The 20833-nt window shown below is 53.7% G+C and overlaps 1 protein-coding gene across 1 annotated transcript in view; it reads left to right on the forward strand.

The window, feature by feature from the left end:
- SNX29 (sorting nexin 29) overlaps nucleotides 1–20833 on the forward strand; it is a 681105-nt gene that overhangs the window by 629275 nt on the left and 30997 nt on the right. Inside the window, exon 22 of the mRNA XM_007939635.2 lies at nucleotides 6662–6801. Within this exon, the coding sequence (XP_007937826.2) occupies nucleotides 6662–6801 (140 nt within the window). The remainder of the gene's footprint in view (nucleotides 1–6661; nucleotides 6802–20833) is intronic.

Here is a 20833-nt window from a genome sequence, read left to right on the forward strand (position 1 = left end):
AGTGAGAAACTTGCCTCCTTTCCCGGCTTTGCTCTTCAGCTTAGGGGGGCTGTGCCTTCATGGCTGGTGGGCGTCAGGAGTCTCTTCTGCTTTGACATTTAGTGCAATTTAGTGGCACCATCTGAGTGGTGTCGTGCAGCGTCCAAGCTCTGTCACCGGCATTCCCAGCCCTCCGAGGGTGTGGCCTCTCATTCCTCCAGTGTGGACGGAGAGCTGGCGAGTGACGGGGCTCTGATGCCAGACAGCCTGGGTTCTAGTCCCAGCACTGCCCCTTTCTAGGGGTTGACTTTGAGCATGACGCGTGAGCTCTCAGAGCCTCAGTGTCCTGGTCTCTGAAAAGGTGCCAGTTACCTTCTCTGTAGGGCCCGGGAGGGCTTTTCAGGGACGGGAGCTATGTTGGCCCCTGTCCTGCTGTGATCCGTTTCCTTCTTGCTCCCCTGCATCCTGTTTTTGTCCCACTCACAAGCCTCCCTGACTGCCCACCAGAAAAGGAGGTGAGGGAGGGGCAGAAGGAGCAAGGGCCTGAAAACCAGGAGTGGGCGGGGCTCAGGCATCTAATTGTAAAACAGGCACCCTGCATCCAAGGGCAAATAAGGTCGAATGAGGGAACAGGAAGATTGAGGAGCTTGGGTTTTCTCATCTCCAGAGGGGATCTCTGCTCAGAAGGTGAGACTTATTCAAAGACCTGCAGCAATTCCAGATTGTTGAGCCTTCATCAGGTGGAGCTGGGTGTTGTAAACCATTGCACAGGTCTCCTTAATGAGCTAAGTGGCATCCATTTTGGACTGCGTTTCTGTCACCTGTTGTGCAGGATAAACCCTGCATCTGGCCAGAACAATGGGGATGAAAGGACGCAGGGATTCTCTCTTCTTAATTAGTCTTAAAACCTCTAATGAAAGGAGGAATTATAGCCATGCTAAATCCTGGGTTTGGCCATATTTGCACAGAAGGAAGCCATGGACACATCTGAGCTGCCCACTCCTTTACAAATGCGGAAACAGAGGCTGTGGGACCTGCCCAAAGTGTGTGTCGGGGGGGATGGCACTGAGGCGGGGATCCAGGTCCCCATCCCTCCACTGTGACCCTCCACCCAGCCACGCCAGACGGCAGGTAGGCAGCCCCATAGACTACGAGCGAGCAGCAGAGCAAAGTGACGTTTTTGTTCTGTGCCTGAAATGAAGCAAATGGCCTCTCCTGGCTTCCACAGTCATCTAGACGCCTGGGCCCGCTGGTCTGGGGGGTTTTCCCACATGCCTGCCTCTAGAAGCATGCCAGCCTAGTCCCCCAGCAGACCGCAGTTGTGGAGCAGGGCCAGCAGGATGAGAGTCCTGCAGAGAGCCAGCCAGAGCCACCAAAGAAACCCATACAGAATGCTGGCCAGAGAAAAGGTAGACCAGCACTCAACAAAAAATGAGGCCAGGAATCTGATGATACTATTTCTCGGAGCAAAGTCCTGAGTGGGCAGAGTTTGCCCCTGGCACCATCCCCTCTGACCTCCCTGCCCTCTTCCTCCCTACATCCTTTGGGCTCCCCACTGAGGGAGTGGGTGTCCAGAAGCCACTGATCTGGGTACCAGGACCCTCGCCGGAATGGTCATATGTGAGAGCTGGGTAACGTGTCACTCTCCCAAGGAAACGCTTGCTCCTTCATAAGGACTTCCTGTGTCATGGTGGGACTTTGAACCCCAGCAAGATGGCTGAGAGTGTGGGCTCCATGGTGGGAAGGGAGATAGGCCTGGGCTGTTGCCAGAGCTCCCTCTGAGGAGCTCTGTGAGTATGGGCATATCACTTAGCCCGCTGTGCCTCAGTTTCCCTAACTCAATTGGGGCTCAGCATGATTCCCAGGAGGCAGCATGACAGGTAAGAGCACGGGCTCTGGTGCCAGGCTGCCTGGGTTCAAATCCTGGCTCCACCACTCAACTGTGTGACCTTGGGAAAGACCGTTCATCTCTCTGTACCTCATTTTCCGCAGCTGTGAAATGAGGGTAGTGGTTCCAGCTTCACAGGACGTCACCAGGAAAAAAACATGTAACTCGTGAAACACAGCACTGTGACATGGAGGGCATCAAACTGTTCCCTCCTTCCTCTTCCTTCCTAAGCCTTGACCCCAGACGAGTGTCCCCTCCTTCCTCTTCCTTCCTGAGCCTTGACCCCAGACGAGCATCTCACTGCTCGCTCGCCCTCTGACCTGACATCTCCTGACCTTTGCACCCTCTCTGGGGCCTGGCTCATCTCCCTGCTTTGGTCCAGACTGAACGATGCTCCCAGGCACCAGCCAGTCCAGGGGCACCCGTTCCTCATTCCCTGCCCTGACAGCATCTCTCCCAACTCTCTAGTCCCTCGTCCAGCCCTGCACTCCTTCCACCTAAACGCCCTTTCTGCCTGTCACCATCCTCGAAGTACTACCCATGGTCAAGGACAAGGCTGAGAGAGTTTCCTGCTTCCCATTCTCCCCACGAGGGAACCCACCTCGTGCTTTCAAAGCCCTTCCTCTGTCCCACCCCCAGTCTTGTTCGTGATTTACCTGTCTCTCCATCACCACTGGTGACTTGGTCCTGTCACCTTGTGGCCCCGAGCACACTAGCCCCTTGGAGACCTTGTTGGAAGAACAAAGACCTGCATGGGTCTTTGACCATGACCTGCATGGGTGCAGGGTCTGTGCTGTTCGCCTTCTCCAGCTCCTTCACATCACAGGCCCCGGGGTGACAAGCCAGTCGCCTGGTAGAAGTGTGGATGGATGAGTAAGATTCTGCTCTCCAGCACCTGTGAAGGTTTGAATGTATGAATGAGTCAACGGTCGACTGTGAGTGCGTAGGCCAGCACTAGGTCTTACCTTCTCAACTTAGAGGGCCTGGTACAGAGGGATGTCCCATCACTGTCCTCCCAGGCAGATAACTGAGTAATGCCTATGGACTCAGAGTAGAGGGAGACTCTGGCCTCCATGGGGGAGGCTACTTTCCCATCTGTCACCATTTTTCTGTTGACTGACAGTATCGTCCTAAGTGGTGGTAGAGATGAGTCGCTAGGGTAGAAGAACTAACCTTGCTTCCTTCGGCCCCTCAGGAGGAGGCAATGGCTCTGGCCTGGAAGCTAGCGGATGTCCGTCAAGGCTTATGGGCAGGAATCCTCACCAAGTCACATCTCGACCTTCCACTCCTCCTCTCCCCTCCTGAAGGGGCTCCAGATACAGTCCACACCCTTCCGTCCTTTCATTCACACCTGACAAGTTCCAGCAACTGATGATCAAACTAGAAAAAGAGCAGCTTGTTTAAATCCCTCAGCCAGGTGCTACCCAGCTGCCTGGCCCAGATGTGAATACGAGGCCCTGCCCTATGACTGTGTGGAGGCAGTTCCCAATGCAGAGATTAGGACGGTTTCCTTTTCTAAATTGGCTCTTTCATACTGAGCTAATCAGGTGAATGTGTTTTCTGTAGCTTGGCTGAAAAGACCCCATCAGACGCTTAGAAAAGGGACTCCTGTGACGTTCGGGAGCTGCTCCAAGGGCTTGTTGGGCCTGGCCATCACTGCTCTCCCCTAGCTCTGTCGCGAGTGTTTAAATTGGCAATAACAGGAGCTGTCCTCCTCATTTTTCCCAATTAGCAGTTGCCTAATGGTCCTCCCAGAAACTGGCTCAGGCACTGCTGTTGCAAGCGAGGCATCACACTTGTTCTAAAGCCAAGTTCATGGGTTTGCAGGTACTTGGCCATGGAGTGAGCTCATTCCCCACATCCCAGGATGGTGGAATTGGCCTCCCTTCTACATTAGCCATAGCCAAGCTCTCAGCCGGCCCGTGCTTGAAAGAAGAAAGGCACATTTCCAATACACCACACACAGAATAGGGTGGCTGGGGTTTTCCGGGACTGACTGTCACATGGAATGAGCACGTGGGAAGGATTTGGAATCCCACTGGGTGATACCTACTCCCTGGTGGAGTCACTGTTGCCTGTGGGACCTGGTGGGAGGAGGGGCTGTATTCGACCAATGATGGGCAGATGGGACTCACACCAGGGGTCTTTTTCATCTCGGGCAGCTATAACAAATGCCAGAGTGGGGGCTTCCACACACAGAATGTATTCTCGCACAGTTTAGGAGGAGGTCTGAATGCAGGGCACTGGCTCTGCAGGCGGGTTCTGTCTGTTGGCTCTGGGGGTAGGTCCTTGGTCCCTGCCTCCTTGACAGTCTTCCTGTGGCTTCCCCCGACTCCGCTTCCTTGCTTAATCTGTTCCTTTTGTATCTCCTAAGAGACTGACTTAAGACACACCATACACTGGTACTGCCTCGTTAACTTAGCACAGAAACCCCTGTTCCCCAATGGGAGTATAACCATGTGGAGAGTAGTACTTGCCCAAAAAAGCTCACTGCCATTGAGTCCATTCTGACTCATAATGACCCGCATTGGGTTTCCAAGGCAGTAAATGTTTACTGAAGTAGATTGCTCCATCTTCCTTCTGCGGAGCAGCTGGTGGGTTTGAACTGCCAGCCTTCTGGTTAGCAGTCAAATGCCTTAGGCACTGCCACCAGAGCTGCTCAGTAGGATTTACAATGCATAATTTTGGGGCACACAACTCGATCCATAACAGGTAGAATCCTCTGACCTCATTTAGGGGCCCTCACTTTCCTTGGGTTCTGTAGCCCAGCCAGGCCCCACACAGCATGAGGGACACTGTCAGTCTCTCCTCGTTGTCCTAGAGCGTTTGAGCATCCCCACCTCCCCCAGAAAGGCAAAGTCTCCTGAAGTTCTCCCAAGGCTGAACTTTCTCCTTTCTGGCCTTCAGCACAGAGCCTCTCAAGCCCTCCTTGTTTCTTGTACAGATTAAAAACATGGCTTGATTAGCTCCACTGAGCACTAACCTGGAATATTAACCACCCTTCCAAAAAGGAGCCTCTAACGGCCTAATGGTGGGCCCGCCCTTTGAGACCAAGGAGCAGAATCTAGCCTGCAGACAGGCTGGGTGGGATCTTGGCCCCTGGCCTTGGGCTGCGCTGGCGGTTACATTGGGGTGGCCAGCAGCAGTGGCCAGGTGCTGCCCCCTGAAGCAGGTCCATGTGGAAGCAGCTTATGGGGTGGCATGAGGGTGCATTGCGGTGACCTTGGAGTCGCCCTGAGGGGCCACCAATGGGACAGGTGTGCGATGCCTTCCTCCCCCCTGGTGCTTTGAGGAGAACTGTTGGATACAGCAAAGAGCACCTGTTAAGTGTGAACTTCAGATCCGCAATGAAGACTTCAGTGAACGTGTGTCCCAGATACCTCATCAAGAGGCTTTGTTGCAGGGGCCGTGCTTATCTGAAATTTGCATTTACCTGGCCGGCCTATGTTTCATCTGCCAAGCCTGGCACCTCTCACATCCAAGGCACCACTTGAGAAAGAAGCCGTGGCCATGCTCGGTCCTCGCGGGGCACTGTGAGAATGTCGTCAGAAACGGGCACACTCCGGGTGGGTTCTAGGTGCTGTCTGAGCACGTGGCCTCCAGTCGTCTGGGTTTAGTGACTGTCCTCAAATTCTCAGAGTCCTGCCGCAGGCTGGCTGCATGGCCCCAGGGAGCAGGGCTGAGTGAGGGCCCCTCCCACCTGTGGGGCCTCCTGGGTGGGTTGCCTGCCACCTCTCTGGGCCTCAGTCTCCTCAGTTGCTCAGGGTGCCTTCCTGCTTGTGTCCTGTGAGGAGGAGATGAAGCTACACACCCCCCACACACTCCCCACCCTCTGTCATTCATCAAAGGAGCATGCCTGCTGCCCAGCTGCCTCTCCTGGTCCCCTCGCTGGATGGCCAGGGCCCACCACGGCAGGGTCTTGTCCATGATCTGCAGGGCCTGGACAACAGGAGAACACAGGTCCCTTGTTCAAAGATTGGCTAACAGCGTCCAGCCAAGTGCTGGCTCCTATGCTCGACAAGAAGCCGGCCCTGCCCATGCGGTGAGGTGGCCAGGGCTCAGAGGGTACTGACTGCCGGGTCCTGGGTACCCAGGCCTCCCTTCAGGGCCACTCTGTGCAGCCCTGGCCTGGTGTGGCCCAGGGGCCGGCTGTGCTACCACACCTTCTAGCTTCTCAGGAGATGGCTCAAATCTGTTTATTAATATTTCTTTTTTAAACAGTGGCAGCTGGTTCAAATTTCTAAAGTGCTGTTGAAGCAAAAGTCAGCCTCTCCCAAGGCTGGCGTCTAGTGTGATGAATCGTTTTCATACAATGACTGACGTGGCCACTGGGTTATCTGTGTCTCTCCCGCTGACCTGTGACGTCCACAGGGCTGCACGGTGACAGTCTGTGCTCTGTTCCACCACTAGTGCCCATCAGCACACCTGGTATGTTGTAGATGCTCAATGAATCTCAGCCACAGAGCCTAGGGCTGTTTCTCTCTAGTCTGCAAATGACTATTAAAGCATTACAGTCATTCATTCATTCAACACACACGCTCATTAAGCCTGCCAAACACCAGCTCCTAAAAAGGGGAGTGGCGTGTGTGTGTGTGTGTGTGTGTGTGTGTGTGTGGTTTTACGGACCTACTTGTCCTCTGTTTCTAGTGTTAAGTGCAATTCTGTGTGCAGATCACTTGGAGGCTGTCACTCAGCCAATGGCGCTCTTGTGACGATAGACAGCTGCACATTCTGTGGGCTCGTTTGTCTTTGGACATGAGAGGCCTGAATGCCCATGCTTTCCTGTCTCCCCAGGATGCCAAGTTTGTGGAGGAACGGCGGAAGCAGCTCCAGAGTTACCTGCGAAGCGTCATGAACAAAGTCATCCAGGTGGTCCCCGAGTTTACGGCCAGCCCCCGAAAGGAGACGCTCATGCAGCTGATTCCCTTCTTTCTGTAAGTGCTCTGTGGTGCGGGTGAGCCGTGGCCAGGCCGCTGAGCTAGCCTCCCGCCCTCCCTCCTTCCGTCTCTCTGTGGTTAGGGGCCGCAAGGTCTCTGTGTGGAGACCTCACATGCTTGTGGAGCTCTTAAAGACACAGAACAGAGTGTGACCCCAGCACAATGTGGTCCCAAAGGGCTCGAGAGGGAGCAAGGCTGCAGGGAGTGTTGTTGCCTGGAGGGCTGCCCATGACACAGGGCTGTGCGGTTTCAGACTTGTGTACACTTTGATCAAGGGAATGGTTTGTCTTCCAGACTGCTCACAGCTGTTCCAAAGCTAAAACTGAGGGTCCCTGCATCGCTGTCTCTCAAGCCTGGGTAATGAGTCAAAAGGAAAATTCTCACAGCCTCTCACCAGTGCTGACAAAGTATTTGCATATTAATGTTGCTTAAATACGAACACACTTAAAACTAGATATAAATTCCTTGTTCTCATATCTCTTATCAAAATTTAAAAAAAAAACTGCCTCAGTTTCCCAGGGCTGTCAAAACAAAATACCACACGGTGGGAGCGTTAAGCAACAGGAACTTACTGTCTCAGTTCTGGAGGCTGGAAGTCCAACTACAGGTGGTATTCACTTGTAGGGCGAGATCTTTTCTTCTCTCTTCCAGTTTCTGGTAGCCCCAGGCATTTTCTGGCATTCCTTGGCTTATAGACGGGTCTTCACATGGTCGTCTTCCACCCTGGGTATCCGTGTCTCTTCTCCTTTATGGGCATCACTCGGACTGGATTAGACCCCCTCACCCCAGGCTGATCACGTGTTGATGGTTAATACCTTCCCGGACCCACTGCCCACACCTGGTTATGCTGCAGGTCCAGAGCAGTCAGTTTACACACTGGATGTTCGTGGCTGTCAGGTTTTCTGAGGCCCTGTCTTCCTCGTGGCCACGTGGGCAGGCCCCTTTGCTTTCCCCAGTGTGTCCGGGTGCTGACTCATCCCACCTCTGTGCTCTGGTCACGTTGAGGGGAATCCTGTATTTGTGCAGTACCTTGGGGCAGGTGGCCCTCACTGGTGTCAGCATCTCATTGCTTCCCAGTCCATTCTGTTTGCTCATTACTGGCCCGGGACAGTTCCGTCCTTGGAGGGGGAGCTGAAATGACACAGTTGTCCTAGATCTTCATGGGGTCCTCAAGTGCTATAGAATACTCACAGTATTTCTGAAATAACATCATCTTAATCAGAAGATCTACACACAGAACTATGCCTGCCCGACAGAGAGGTCAGACTGCATCACTCAAGAAACGCTGGGTTGTGTGATTTGCTGATTAAAGTAGGAGTCCTTTTCCTTGTTCCCAGAGGTCTCTGAAGGTTTGGGGGTCTGTGTTATTCTGACGGGGAATCTATGATGCTTCTGCGTCTCTCAGTGGGACGTGCCTTTGGCATCACCTGTAGCAGCATTTCCAGGTGGACCTCTGACCAGCCCCACGTTGCAGGCTGTCTCTCCCTCCTGATTGGTTGTGTTCCCTAACTCCTTCAGTGCGTTTGTGAAAAGATGTGATTATAGCATCCAGCCCATGGCAAAGGATACCTTTTTCCAAATAGGCAACACTACACAGAAAACTTTTCCAAGTTTTCAGTGATGCAGGGGCCCTGGTCTTGATCTTCTGAAGGTTCGGGAGAGGAGGCCTTGCTGGCTGTAGGCTGAGACAGGTGAGCCTCCCCGTGTCATAGGCGTTCTGGCTAAACTCCCCATTGAGAACTGCTTTAGAGATTTGACCCTGACCCGCTGCCGCCCAAGTGCACAGGTTTGAGGACAACACAGTGCCACACGCACAGGCATGGACCTGGCCCACTTCCGGCTCGCATGGTTCACATGTCCGTGGCTGGAGCGCGTACCAGACATTCTTCTGTCCAAATGTAAAACTGTCTGTTGACGTGAACATCTCTGCTTGTTGTGTGGTCGCAGCTGCCCCAGCACCTGTTGGTCAGCTCACCTCATTGGCATGAAGCATGTAAGATACAGTTGCTCAGGGCCTAAAAAATACAGCAGGGAATAGCAGATGACACAATATTGATACTGGAATTTTGACTCTACTTCAGTCTAGACCTGAGTTGAAACAAAGTCCCTTGTTCCTTTGGCTTCCTCACGGTTTCAAAATAAGCTGCCCTCAGCCCATTTTTCTCCTTTTTGAGCAAGCTGCTCTCACTGGGTGGAATTTGGAATCTGCAGACATTGTTGCATTTTGGCCTAAGGGGAGACAGGCTGCAGCCAAGGTTTACCCTGGCTGGCAAGTCACACTTGAAAATTTCCTGTCTGTGACCCCAGAGAACAGCGATCCTGGATGTCAGCTCCAAAGCTCACCCCGAGAGATTTCTAATTGAAAAAAAGTAAAGATCTCTCTTGGCTAAGGAAATAAGCCCTGAAAGTGTAATTATTCCTATAATCTTGGCAGGTTTTCCTCGGTTCTTTAAAATGTTGATGCAGGATCCTAACGGGCCTTTGTGGTAACTGAACATAATGGACTTGGTTAATGAGGATAGCGAACCATTTATTGGGGCGTCCCCGGGTGACCCAGTTGGTTAAGTGCTCAGTTACTAGCCAAAAGGTTGGCGGTTTGAACCCACCCAGAGGACAGCTCTGGAGATCTGTTTCCGAAAGGTAAACCCTACGGAGCAGGTCGGCTGTGCACACGTGGGTCGCCGTGAGTCAGAGTCTACTCAGAGGCCACTGAACAACAAGCAGCATTTATCGGTCGCGAGGAAGAAAGCCCTGAGGATCTTCTTCTGAACATCAGAGAGAGAACCCAGTGGATCGTGACGGTCTGGACCGCGGTCCGTTGGGTGGATGGTGCGGGGCCAGCAGTGTGTCGCCCCGCTGCACACAGGGTGGCCGTGCATTGGAGCCGGCTCAATGGCCACTGGCAACAGCGCTGTCTGCACCGGCCTGTGTCCTGCCTTCTTCACTTCACCTGGTCTTCCCTCACTATTAAGCAGGCACCATATCTCCAGCTAATCAAGCAGAAGTTGCCAATGAAATGGAAGTTCTGTAAGGTTTTCCCAGTACCAAGGAGGACCGAAGCTCAGAGAGGCTGCCTGGCCGAGCCCAGGGTCCCCCACCCGGCGCATGGAGGCCAGGTCTGTGGCCCTGGGCTGTTCGGTGCCCAAACCCCTAGCGTGCGTTGGCCTGACTCTCCAACCTGTCTTTACTGAGCGCGTTTTGTGTTTGTTTGTGTTTCCTATTTGTAATCAGTGCCAACCTCAAAAAATAAGGAGATGTCAGGTAGAAGTTCAGAATGGCAAGCGCCTCTGGAGAATCAGAAGCCTCGGCCACACCTGCTTCCCCACACACCCACGCATGCCTGGAGTTGAATACACTGGCCCTGCCCCCAGAGGCCCCACTGCACTGCCCGTGGCCCCTGAGTCCAGCCTCCTCTGCCAGCCACCGCTGCTCTGTGTCTGTTTTTCTCATACACTGAGGTGGCGTCACACACACGTTGCCCTCCTGGCCCCAGGGGCATCTGAGAAGCAGTTTTTCCTCTGCCTGTTGCTCTTCCCATTGTACCACACTACCCATGATGCACTTGGTTCACACTCTGAGCTCCGACCTGTGGGTTCTGTGAGCTTGTCCACTGTTAAATTCCACAATGGCAGCCTCATTCCATTCTGCATGAGGGCAGGCAGGAGGATATAAGCTACCAGATAGAATGTTTTGTGCTGCTGTGGTTCAAGCACTGGGTTGCTAACCAAAAGGTCAGCAGTTCGAACCCACCAGCTGCCCCATGGGAGAAAGATGAGGCAGTCTGCTTCCATATTTACAGCCTTAGAAACCCTATGGGACAGATCTACTCTGTCCTGTCAAGTTGCTAAGAGTCAGAATCAACTCAATAGCAGTGCGTTTGTTTTTTGGTTAGTGTTTTTGCTAAGGAAAAGGAGCTCTGCTGGCATGGTGCCTAAGGCATCTGACTACTAACCAAAGGGTTGGTGGTTCAAACCCACCAGCTGATCCACGGAAGGAAGATGGAGCAATCTACTTGCATAAAGACTTACCACCTCAGAAACCCAAAGGTGTCTCTATGTATCAGGATCAACTAGATGGCTATGAGTTGGGGCTTTGTTTGTGTGTTTACGGGGGAGCTTTCATGGCACAGCACTTAAGCACTGGGTTGCTGACCAGAAGATTAGCAGTTCAAGGCCACCGAGCAGCTGCGCAGGAGAAAAACCAGGTGATCTGCTCCCATAAAGATTACAACCTCGCAAACCATCTGGGGCAGTTTACTGTGTCACATGGGGTCTCTGTGAGTCGGAATTGACCGATAGCACCCGGCAACAACCGTGTTTTTACTTATAAGTAGTCCTTAGAACTTCAGGCTTGTGCAACCCGGAATTCAGTACTAGATAGGACCTGCGCTTTTGCATTGACCTTTTCTATTTAACCCATCAGTATTTCACTGTGTTCCCCAAGGGGCATGACTTGAAGTTTCCTGCCATCTGCACAGATCTGAGAGCTTGGATTTTTCTCCTCCTTTCTCTGCCTCCCGTTGTCTTCCTTGCTGATGCCGGTGACTGATTAGAAAGCGGGGTGCAGGAGGGGGATATTGTGTTTCCATGTGGAAGTCTGTGCAGCGGTCTGCCCAGAGTGGAGATCAGAGCCTAACCCCCAAAAATGGTAAGCAGGTACACAGCAGTCCCCAGTTGTCTCTTCCTGAGGAGCCCGAGTTGTCTGCCGCCTCCTGGTTTGGGGATGTGACACGTTGTAGGTGGGTGCAAAATGCTGGGTGCTCTTGGAAAGCCATTCACGCAGCAGCTCCCGGAATCCCGGGATCATTCCGGGCAGCACCCACACGCTGGTGAGGGCTGATGTGGTTCAGTTGTTTCCTGCAGGGAATTCTTCCTTGGGAGAGCCGCTGTGTTCCTTGAGCCGGGCAACGTTCCAGGGCTGGGAGGCAGAGTCCCGAAGGTCGCAGCCCAAATCCCCCTGGATTGTTGGCAGAAATGCAGTCGGTGTTTCCCCACCCCTCGCTGGCCGCCACACTGGTGCTTAACGTTGTTAGACAGACACGCTGGAGAAACACAAGCGGCTGTGAGCAGGGTGTAGCCCAGGGATGAAATCTTACGGCCTGAGCTTTGGGCTCCCATTGCCCTAACCTGCGTCCTTTTGCTGTAGAAGTCACTGCTAAGCAGGACTGACTTTGTTCCTCACTAGGAACCTTAAAACACATTGCTTTTGTGGGCTAGCCAGAACCTTCCCGGCTCCAAAGTCTGCAGTGTTGCCAAGATAATCAGCAAGATGTGTCACCACTGAGAGACCTAACCCTGGGGCCATTGGGCCAGCCACCTGGTCAGGTGTGGTCAGTGTTTTAAAAGATAGTTTAAAGTTCAGTGACTTTCCTTGGGGTGAGCTTACCCCATCTGCCACCTCTCTGGCTGCTCCCTGTGGTGTCTCCCTTTGGTCTGCTGTCCCGGTTGCCATCAGCTACCTGGCCCCTGAAGGCTGATGAGTTTGAGACCCCCGGTAGCCCAGTGGGAAGCATGGGGATTCAGGAGTCAGCGAAATCCCCCAGCTCTACCACTAAGAGGGAGGTGATCATGGGCAAGGAACTACCTTCTCTGAGTTTCAGTTTCCTCATGTAGAAAATGGGGAGAGAAGTGCCAACTCCACCCATTCGCTGGGGTATTAAAAGAATCCACATAAAAGTGCTTACTTAGCCCAGTGTTCTCTGGATGCTAACTGCTATGCAGGTTGAGAATCGTAAAGAAGAGGAGATGGAGAGGAATTCATACAGAGACCCCGGTGGCCACTTCTTTATCTCTTCACCTTTCCATGCATCCATCCATTCATCTCTCTGTCTTTCCCAGTGAGAGCTGTGGTATGTGCCTAAGGTCATTCCGAGAGGCAGCAGGCATAAGGCTTGGCTGTGCTGCGCTGAGATACTATACACTGACCCCTTGGTACCCAGTGTGGCTTGCTGTCAGCTGCCTTGGAGTCGGCCCGACTCATGGGGCCCCATGCACAACAGAAAGAAACGCTGCCCAGTCTGCCCATCACCGTGGTCAGTTCAGATTGTACCATTGCCATCATAGGATTTCACTGGCTGAGTTCTGGAAGTGGATTGTGGGGCCTGTGTTAGTCTGGAGGCTGTGCTAAAACCTATTTGGCGTCCTAGCAACATGCAAGCCCCCCACCCTGCCCCGCCCCGCCGTGCGACCGACGACGGGGGCTGCACAGGGAGGCGCTTTGGCTGGAATTGAACCCTCGCCTCCCGCGTGGAGGGTGAGAGTTCTGCCACAGGACCACCGCTGCCCTTAGTTCACAGCAGGAGACGTGGACGGTAACTGTTCCAGTGTGGATTGGTTCCCCTCAGGAGGAGCGATGGAGCCTGCCCTGGGGGACAGGGTGGGACAGCTGAGGCTGGCTCTTCAGGGAGCAGACAGGCTGGCCTGGCACAGGTGGCAGTGCTCCCCGTGGGGGCCAGGCGCCCCCGGCAGGAAAGCAGCACCCCGATTCTCAGAAGTGTGCTACGCAGAGGTCCCTCCTCGGGGAGCCCACTGCCCTGTCGCCTGATGAGATGCCATGCAGAATGCCACTTCATCACCAGCCGCGGCCGGGCTATTCCGGGGCTGCTGTTGAGGCACACAGTGAAGGAGCAGCCCCCGGGTGCTGGGCCCTCAGATCCGAAGAGCTCCCATCCGGGACGGTCATAATGAGTCCCTCGTCTGAGAAGGATGAACGTGACAGCTCCTCTTCTCCAATATTCAGATGGCCTTCCTGGCCCCTAGGCATTCCCCAAATCACGGCCATTATGCTGCCCTTTCTGCCATTCTTACTCCCTGTTCAGTGGGAGGAACCTGCCCTGCAGGGAGGGCGACGAGGAGCGAGGCCCGCAGCTCCCACAAGTTCTGGAAGAGGGGGGGGAATCGGGAACAACTCCAGGGACAGAAACGCCACCGAGTGGACAAGGGCAGGACCCTGTGTTCCACAGACTTCTTTCTCATCCCTTGGGTGTTTATTGACACCTCCTGAGCCCTCAGCAGGCCCTGCTGGGACCAGAACAGAAGGTTGCACGTTCCCGGAGTAGGGAGACATCAAATGGACAAATAAGCGTATAAGGAATTTTCTATCAGATGGGACGCCCGTGGAGAAAATGAATGCCGAGCCAGTGGCTAGAGAGTCGTGCAGGCGGCGTTTCCTGTCAGGTGGTCAGTAAAGGCCCTGAGGCAGGCGCAGGTGCAGGCTTGGCATGGCAAAGGTCAGACAGAGAGAGGGAGGGAACGGGCCAGAGAGGGCTTCCCAGCCAGATCACATGGGCCTTGGAGGCCGTGACAGTGACCTTGGCATTTATTCTAAGTGGCACGGGAAGCCGTTGTGGGGTTTGGAGCAGGAGTGTGGCATGACCTGGTTGATCTTTCTAAAACCTCACTCTGGATGTGAGGTAGAGGACGGAATCAGAGAAGGGCAGCTGGGGGGCTTCGTGGGGTCTGGCAGGAGGAGTTGGTGGCTTGGGCCAGGATGATGAGAGTGACAGTGTCAGGTGATTGGACTCTACGCGTGTTTGAAGACGGTTGTGGAGTGTGTGAGAACACTTCCTGACACACCAGGCATCCTGCCGAGCTGGACAGGTACAGAGATGGTCCGAGTTGTGCGTGGTTTGGTCTCAGGCAACAGGGACCCTCTCTTTTCAACAAACGTTTATTGAGCGTCGACTGTATGTAGGCCCTGGGCTGCTGATGGGGAGGTGGTGGGAGTGTTACTATTAGTTGCTATCGGGTCACGTGTGACTCATAGTGACCTTATGTGTGGCAGTGACCTTGGGATTTATGAATGAAACGTTGCCTGTTCCCATGCCCACTGCCGGAGTCTGTAGCTGACTTCAGGCACCCGTTGGACGTCAGTCTGTCGCGACCCGCGGGCTTGTCACTGACTGACTTCCAGAAGCAGACCCGCCGGCCCTTCTTCCCGTGATCTGTGTGAGTCTGGAAGCCCCGCTGAGACCTGCCCACCGAGGGCGACTGCTGACGCTGGAGCACTGAGGCGGAGTTTCCAGCCTCACAGCCCCACACGAGCACCCCAGTCCCTCACCTGACAGACGCATAGCAGGACATGGGTGTCACCCGGATGAATAAGACAGTCCTGGCTGCCAGGGGCCAGTGGACGTCCAGGCAGCATTTCAGCACGCCTTCACTCGTGCCGTCACTCAGCAGGCATTTGCAGAGTGCCTGGTTGTGTTACAGTGCATGGGTTTGTATCCCAGCTCTACCTTTGACTGACACTACACCCTTGGGCAAGTCATGCCACCACCTCTCTTGGCCTTAGTTTCCTCATCTCTAAAATGGGGGGTGATAGAAGCCCCTACTGCATGGTGCTGTGGGAAGATTACATTCATGTATCTGTGTGAGGGTTTTAGAAGGCACCTCACCTATAGAAACACTGTGTGTGTGTGTGTGTGTGTGTGTGTGTCTACTATTCCTCTCCATGCGGGAAGGAGAGTCGAGAGAGGAGACTTTTTTGGATGAAATGATAGGGCATAAAAGCGGCATTGAAACATACTGAGAGATGGAAGGTGAGACAGCCAGTGCCCTCCCCCCAGACACTATCCACTTCCTTGTGTACCTTTGCAAAATCACCGATACCTACAGAAGCCAAACCAAAACCATGCGCCATTCTGTAATTTGCCTTTTTAATTTGATAAAACAGGCTCATTCCTTTGACAGCTGTACAGCATCCTCCAAAATCACCCCTCCTTACCTTAGTCCACTGGTGCTCTGTTTATTTGGCCGCTGAAGAGAACTCCAGAATCTTCTCCCCAAACAGCACCGCCAGGAATGTCTTGGTGGAACCACGCCTGGAAGGGAGGACACGTTCCTGGATGCGGGATTCTGGCTCAGCAGACATGTGCGTGTTGAAGCTGGCAGGCACCAGACATGTGCGTGTTGAAGCTGGCGGGCACCAGATATGTGTGTGTTGAAGCTGGCGGGCACCAGACATGTGTGTGTTGAAGCTGGAAGTCACTGAAGCCTGCCCTCTTACTAGTGGTCACCAAAGCCCGTCCTCTTACCATTTCACAGGACAACATGCGGGACAGTGGCAAAGTCCAGGGACCCCCAAGGTATCCTCTGTTGCTACAGAACAGGGCCCGTCCCCGTGGTCGCAATATCCTGGAAAGCAAGGTGGAGGGCCCGGAGGTGGCAGTCAGTGTCCTCTGAGCACGGGGTCAGGTGGGTATTCCTCAGGAGATGTCTGTTTTTCTAAATCTCAAGTCGAGGAATCAGGAAGAAGTACCATAACTTGAACAGTCGACTCTGTTGGAAGGACTCCCGGTTCGAAGGAATCCACACTATGAGGCAAATGGTGGCAGGAGAGTCTGCCACACAGAGCTGGCCACACTCTGTCTCCAGGGACGGGAGCCTACGGGGGGAGGTCTCAGACTAGCCGGTCCCGCTGTCAGGTGTGTGCCCTGGCCGTGTCCACTGAGTGACTCGTCCTTGCACATGGAACAGATATTAACAAGCCTGGGAGCATAGCAGTCTTTCTGTAAGTGGCATTCCAAGAAATAACAAGTTTGGGAAACAAAAGAAGTCCTTAAATGAGCAGTTAGGGCCCATGCTCCGTGAGGTCCTGTTACCCTCGCTAGGAGATGGATTGTTGCATTATTCTGACAGTACCCAGTAAGGTTCGCCAGCATTGCTGTGTTTGACTGTTCACTGTGGGCTACTGAAATTAATATTTAATAAGCCAGCCATTTCAGATAGCCACACTTGGGAGTTAATAGTATGAAAAATTTGTGGATTATTTTAAGAACAATTTAGGATTTCAAGAATTCCCAAGAATTTCAGCTGCTTATTCCCAAATCTCAGAAAGTCATCTCTGGAGTTTGGAAACACTAGATATAAACTTGGAGCTCTAGTGGCATAGTGCCTAAGGCATTTGACTGCTAACCAGAAGGTTAGTGGTTCAAACCCACCAGCCACTCCACAGAAGGAAGACAGGGCAATCTACTTCCGTAAAGATTTACCACCTCAGAAATCCAAAGGGGGTTGCTATGAGTCAGAATCGACTCAATGGCAGTGACTTTGGGTTTGTGGTTTTTTTTTTTTTTTTGGTTTCCACATGGTCCTCACAGAGATAAGGGGGAGGAAGGTCACCAGGGCAGGAGGGAAGAATGAAAGGAGGAACCACCAGGGACCGCGGCTGGGACACAGGCAGGAGCAAGGCACATAGCTGACCAAGGAGGGGAGGGCGGGGGAACAAGAGGAAGCTAGCCCAGGCTCAGTGAGGAGGGAGGAAGCTAGCCCAGGCTCAGTGAGCAGAGAGAGTGTTTCCCTAAGAAGCCTTCCTGCGCATGGAGAGCTGCAAAATTAGCACCTAGTCCCAGCGTGTCAGGAATAGCAAACCGACCTCCTCCTTCCCTGCCAAGTTGGCCACAGACCCACAAAGCAGGTGGCAGTGCACAGCTGGGGGGGGGGCATCCCTGTGGTGAGAGTGCCGCCAGCAAGGCACCCAGAGCAGCAGAGAGGAACGGTCCTGTCACGAGCCAGGCACCCATCATGCCTGCCTCAAGCGGGAACTGCTAAGATGTGAGGACCAGCAGCCTGCTGGGGACAGGCAGGGCCCCTCTGAACCCGCTGGGCTCAGGGACTGGCAGCTGTCTGAGGCCAGGGAGGATGGTTTGCTGTCAGGAGCAGGGAGGAATCTTGGCACAGCAGGGCTGTTTTTTCTGACACCAAACACTTCACACGGTTCAAAGCACCTGCCCAGAAAGTTGTTACTGGTGGCTTTTGGGGGTCAGTGCCTTGCCTCCCTTCAGGAGCCACAGCCTTGAACCTGGAATAGCTTTGATTAGGTAGAGCTAAGGCTCAGGCTCAGTGAGGAGGGAGGAAGCTAGCTCAGGCTCAGTGGTGCTTGTGGACAGTTTGACCCTTTCCTGGTGCGTGGGTGCTTATTCGGGCTCCACTGGGGACAAAGTGCGAATGTCTGACCCCTGGGAGCAGATGGTGTGAATTAGATCCCTCTTTCCCAGGTTAGCCATCTGTCTTCATTCTTAGCTCCTACCTCTTACCTCATTATTAACCCAGGGCTGTGCTTTGGGAGAGGAGGCAGCTTCCCGCAGGACTTCACCCAAATTGGGCCATCAGGGGCCCTGGTGGCACAGTGTCGTGTGCTCAGCTGCTACCGGAAGGTCAGGGCTTCTGACTGACCCAGTAGGTCCATCAGAGTAAAGACCTGGTAGTCTGCTCCTGTAAATGTTGTTGTTGTTGTGTGCCATCGAGTCGGACCCGACTCATAGCGACCCCTCCTTGCATTTCCGAGGCAGTATCACTACGGAAGTAGATTGCCCAACCTTCCTTCTGAGGAGTGGCTGGTGGGTTTGAACTGCCAGCCTTCTGGTTAGCAGTCAAGTGCCTTAGGCGCTGCACCACCAGAGCTCCCTTGTTGATGTTAGGTGCCGTCAAGTCGGTTCCAACTCACAGAGACTACGTACAACAGAACGAAACACTGTTGGGTCCTGCACCATCTCACATTCACGGCCATGTGTGAGCCATCCTTGTGGCCACTCAGTCAGGCCATCTCCTTGAGCATCTTCCTTTTTTCTCTGAGCCTCTCCTTTATCAAGCATGCTGCCCTTCTCCAGAGACCGGCCCTCCTGATGACATGACCAAGGTACAAGAGAAGCCACGTCACCCTCCCTTCTAAGGCCCATCCTGGCTGTGAGCCCTCCCAGACAGATTGGTTGTTCTTCTGGCAGTCCGTGGTCAGACTCAGCATCCTCTGCCGGCTCCGTGTTCAGACTCAGCATCCTCTGCCGGCTCCGTGTTCAGATTCAGTATCCTCTGCCGGCTCCGTAATTCAAGAGCATCCACTCTGCAGCCTTCTTTATTCATTGCCCAGCTTTTATGTGCACATTGAAAATAGCATGGCTTGGGTCAGGTGCACCTTCGTCTTCAAAGTGACATCTGTGTATTTTAACATCCAAACGAAGTCCTTCACAGCAGATGTGCCCAGTGCAGCACATCGTCTGATTTCCTGACTGCTGCTTCCATGGGTATGGATTGTGGATCCAAGAAAAATGAAACCCTTGATGAATTAATAAAGGTTACAGCCTTGGAGAGCTACATGGGGCAGTTCAGCTATCCTGGAGGCTTGCTACGAGTCAGAATCGACTCACTGGCAATGGGTTTGAGTTGTAATATGAACACCACGTGTTGCTGTACTGCACGTGACCCATGGTCCAGGGCAAATGGGATTGCATTAGAGGAGTCTGTTTAATCTGTGACGAAATACACGGTATAAACAGCAGCCCACCCTGTGGAGACGAAATACAGGGTAAAAACAGCAGCCCACCCCATGGAGACGAAATACAGGGTGAAAACAGACAGCCCACCCCGTGGAGACAACGACAACAAGATGTTAACCAACAGATCTGATACCAGGCCCTCAGGACAGACTGGCCCTGCAGCTCTGACTGAAGTCCCCAGTGAGATGGGAGCCTATGGGATCTAGCCTGAGGCTCACCAGGCAGCAGGTGCCCAAGTGCGTGTCCTTCCTGCCGGCCATCTCCCTCTGTGGGAGTGATTCCATGTTCCCAAAGCAGTCCCTGCTCTCACAGCCAGTGGTCCGCTCTCTGGGTAAGGCGCTGCCCGGAGATCTCACGTCTCCATGGCAGTCCTTTTGGTTTCTTGTCATCTTTGCAGTCGCCACCGGCAGAGCTCGGTCACCTGTAAAAAAGAACACAGCCAGTCGTTATGTGGTTTTCTTAGCAGCTCACGAGCAAACATGGGTCTTCGGAGGGCAGTTGTGTCTCTTCAAGGAAACTGGTCACGAGTTATTAGGTTTAAAAAGGAAGACTGGTGCTCTCCCGTTATATTCCGAAAACTGGTTCTGTTCACAGAGCTTACCTGAGGGGCTCTCACACGGAGCAGCTATTTCAGACCGTTACTTTTGTCATGTTGCTACACTCCCCTCCCTCACTGGCCCCTCTCCTACTAAACCTCAGGGGGTCTCCTGGCACCTCTGACCCCCTGGTTCTCATCCAGGCACGATTATACTTTGCTCCCCTGCCCAGTGACATTGAGCAATGAATGGGGGCATTTTTGGTCGTCACAACTAGGGGGAAGGAGAGAGCTGCTGCTGGCATCTCGTGGGTGCCGGCCAGGGACCCTGCTGAACATCTGCATGCACAGGACAGCCCCACCCCAAGAATGCTCCCCGCCAGACGGCAGTAGCCCTGAGGCTGGGAAACCCGGATCTAGCCTGAGAAGCTGGTCAGTTATTGCATCTTGTCTAACCAGCTGCAAAGCCCTGGGGCTCCACGGCCAAGACGGAGATGGGCAGAAGTCACCATGTTCATTTATCACCACTGGTGCCAAGTGTTAGGCCGGGAGCTTTTCTTTCCTTAAGCCCTTGCAGCTACTGGAGGCTGGTGTTACTGCTCCTCAGAGGGTGAGCTGATGTATTCTGACAGCCCCAGAGCAAGGGGGAGGGGGAGCAAGGCGGAGTTTGTAGGTGAGGAAGCCGTGTTCTTGGCCTTACATCAGAATGAGGCCTGCCACGGGGCACTCCCGAGGGGGTATCTTTGGCTCATTCCGTATCCGTATTTCGCGTGGGTCTTCTGTGGCCTCGGACATGCTGCCTGGGCTTCTTCCCGCTCATCGCCGGCCACTCTGCCTCTCTTCATGGTTCCCTGGGTATTTCAACCCCGTGCCTGCTGGGGCCTCTCCTTTTCTCATTGATGGGATGGCCCCAGTGGTACTGCCTAGGGTTCTACCCCCTTCCACCTCTCTGGGGTTAACTTCTGCATTAAGTGTTGCAGACAAGATCAGAAAGGGAGGCTGGGGAGCATTGAGGAACTTGCCTCAGCTACCTGCCCAACACCGCTACCGGGCAGTCCATCACATTCCTAACCAGACCCCTCAGCAGCTGCAGGCCTTTCTTTGTCGTTAAGCTAATGTGCCCAGAGTGTGCATAGTGGGTCAGGGAGTAGGATGAACAAAGGCCTAGCTTTTGCTGGGGAACACTCTCATGTGGGCACACAACCTCCCGGCTTCTGAAGAGA

The sequence above is a fragment of the Orycteropus afer genome, unplaced genomic scaffold (genome assembly GCF_000298275.1).
Source record: "Orycteropus afer afer isolate SDZICR_OR568_19922 unplaced genomic scaffold, OryAfe1.0 scaffold00061, whole genome shotgun sequence".
Classification (NCBI taxonomy): domain Eukaryota; kingdom Metazoa; phylum Chordata; class Mammalia; order Tubulidentata; family Orycteropodidae; genus Orycteropus; species Orycteropus afer.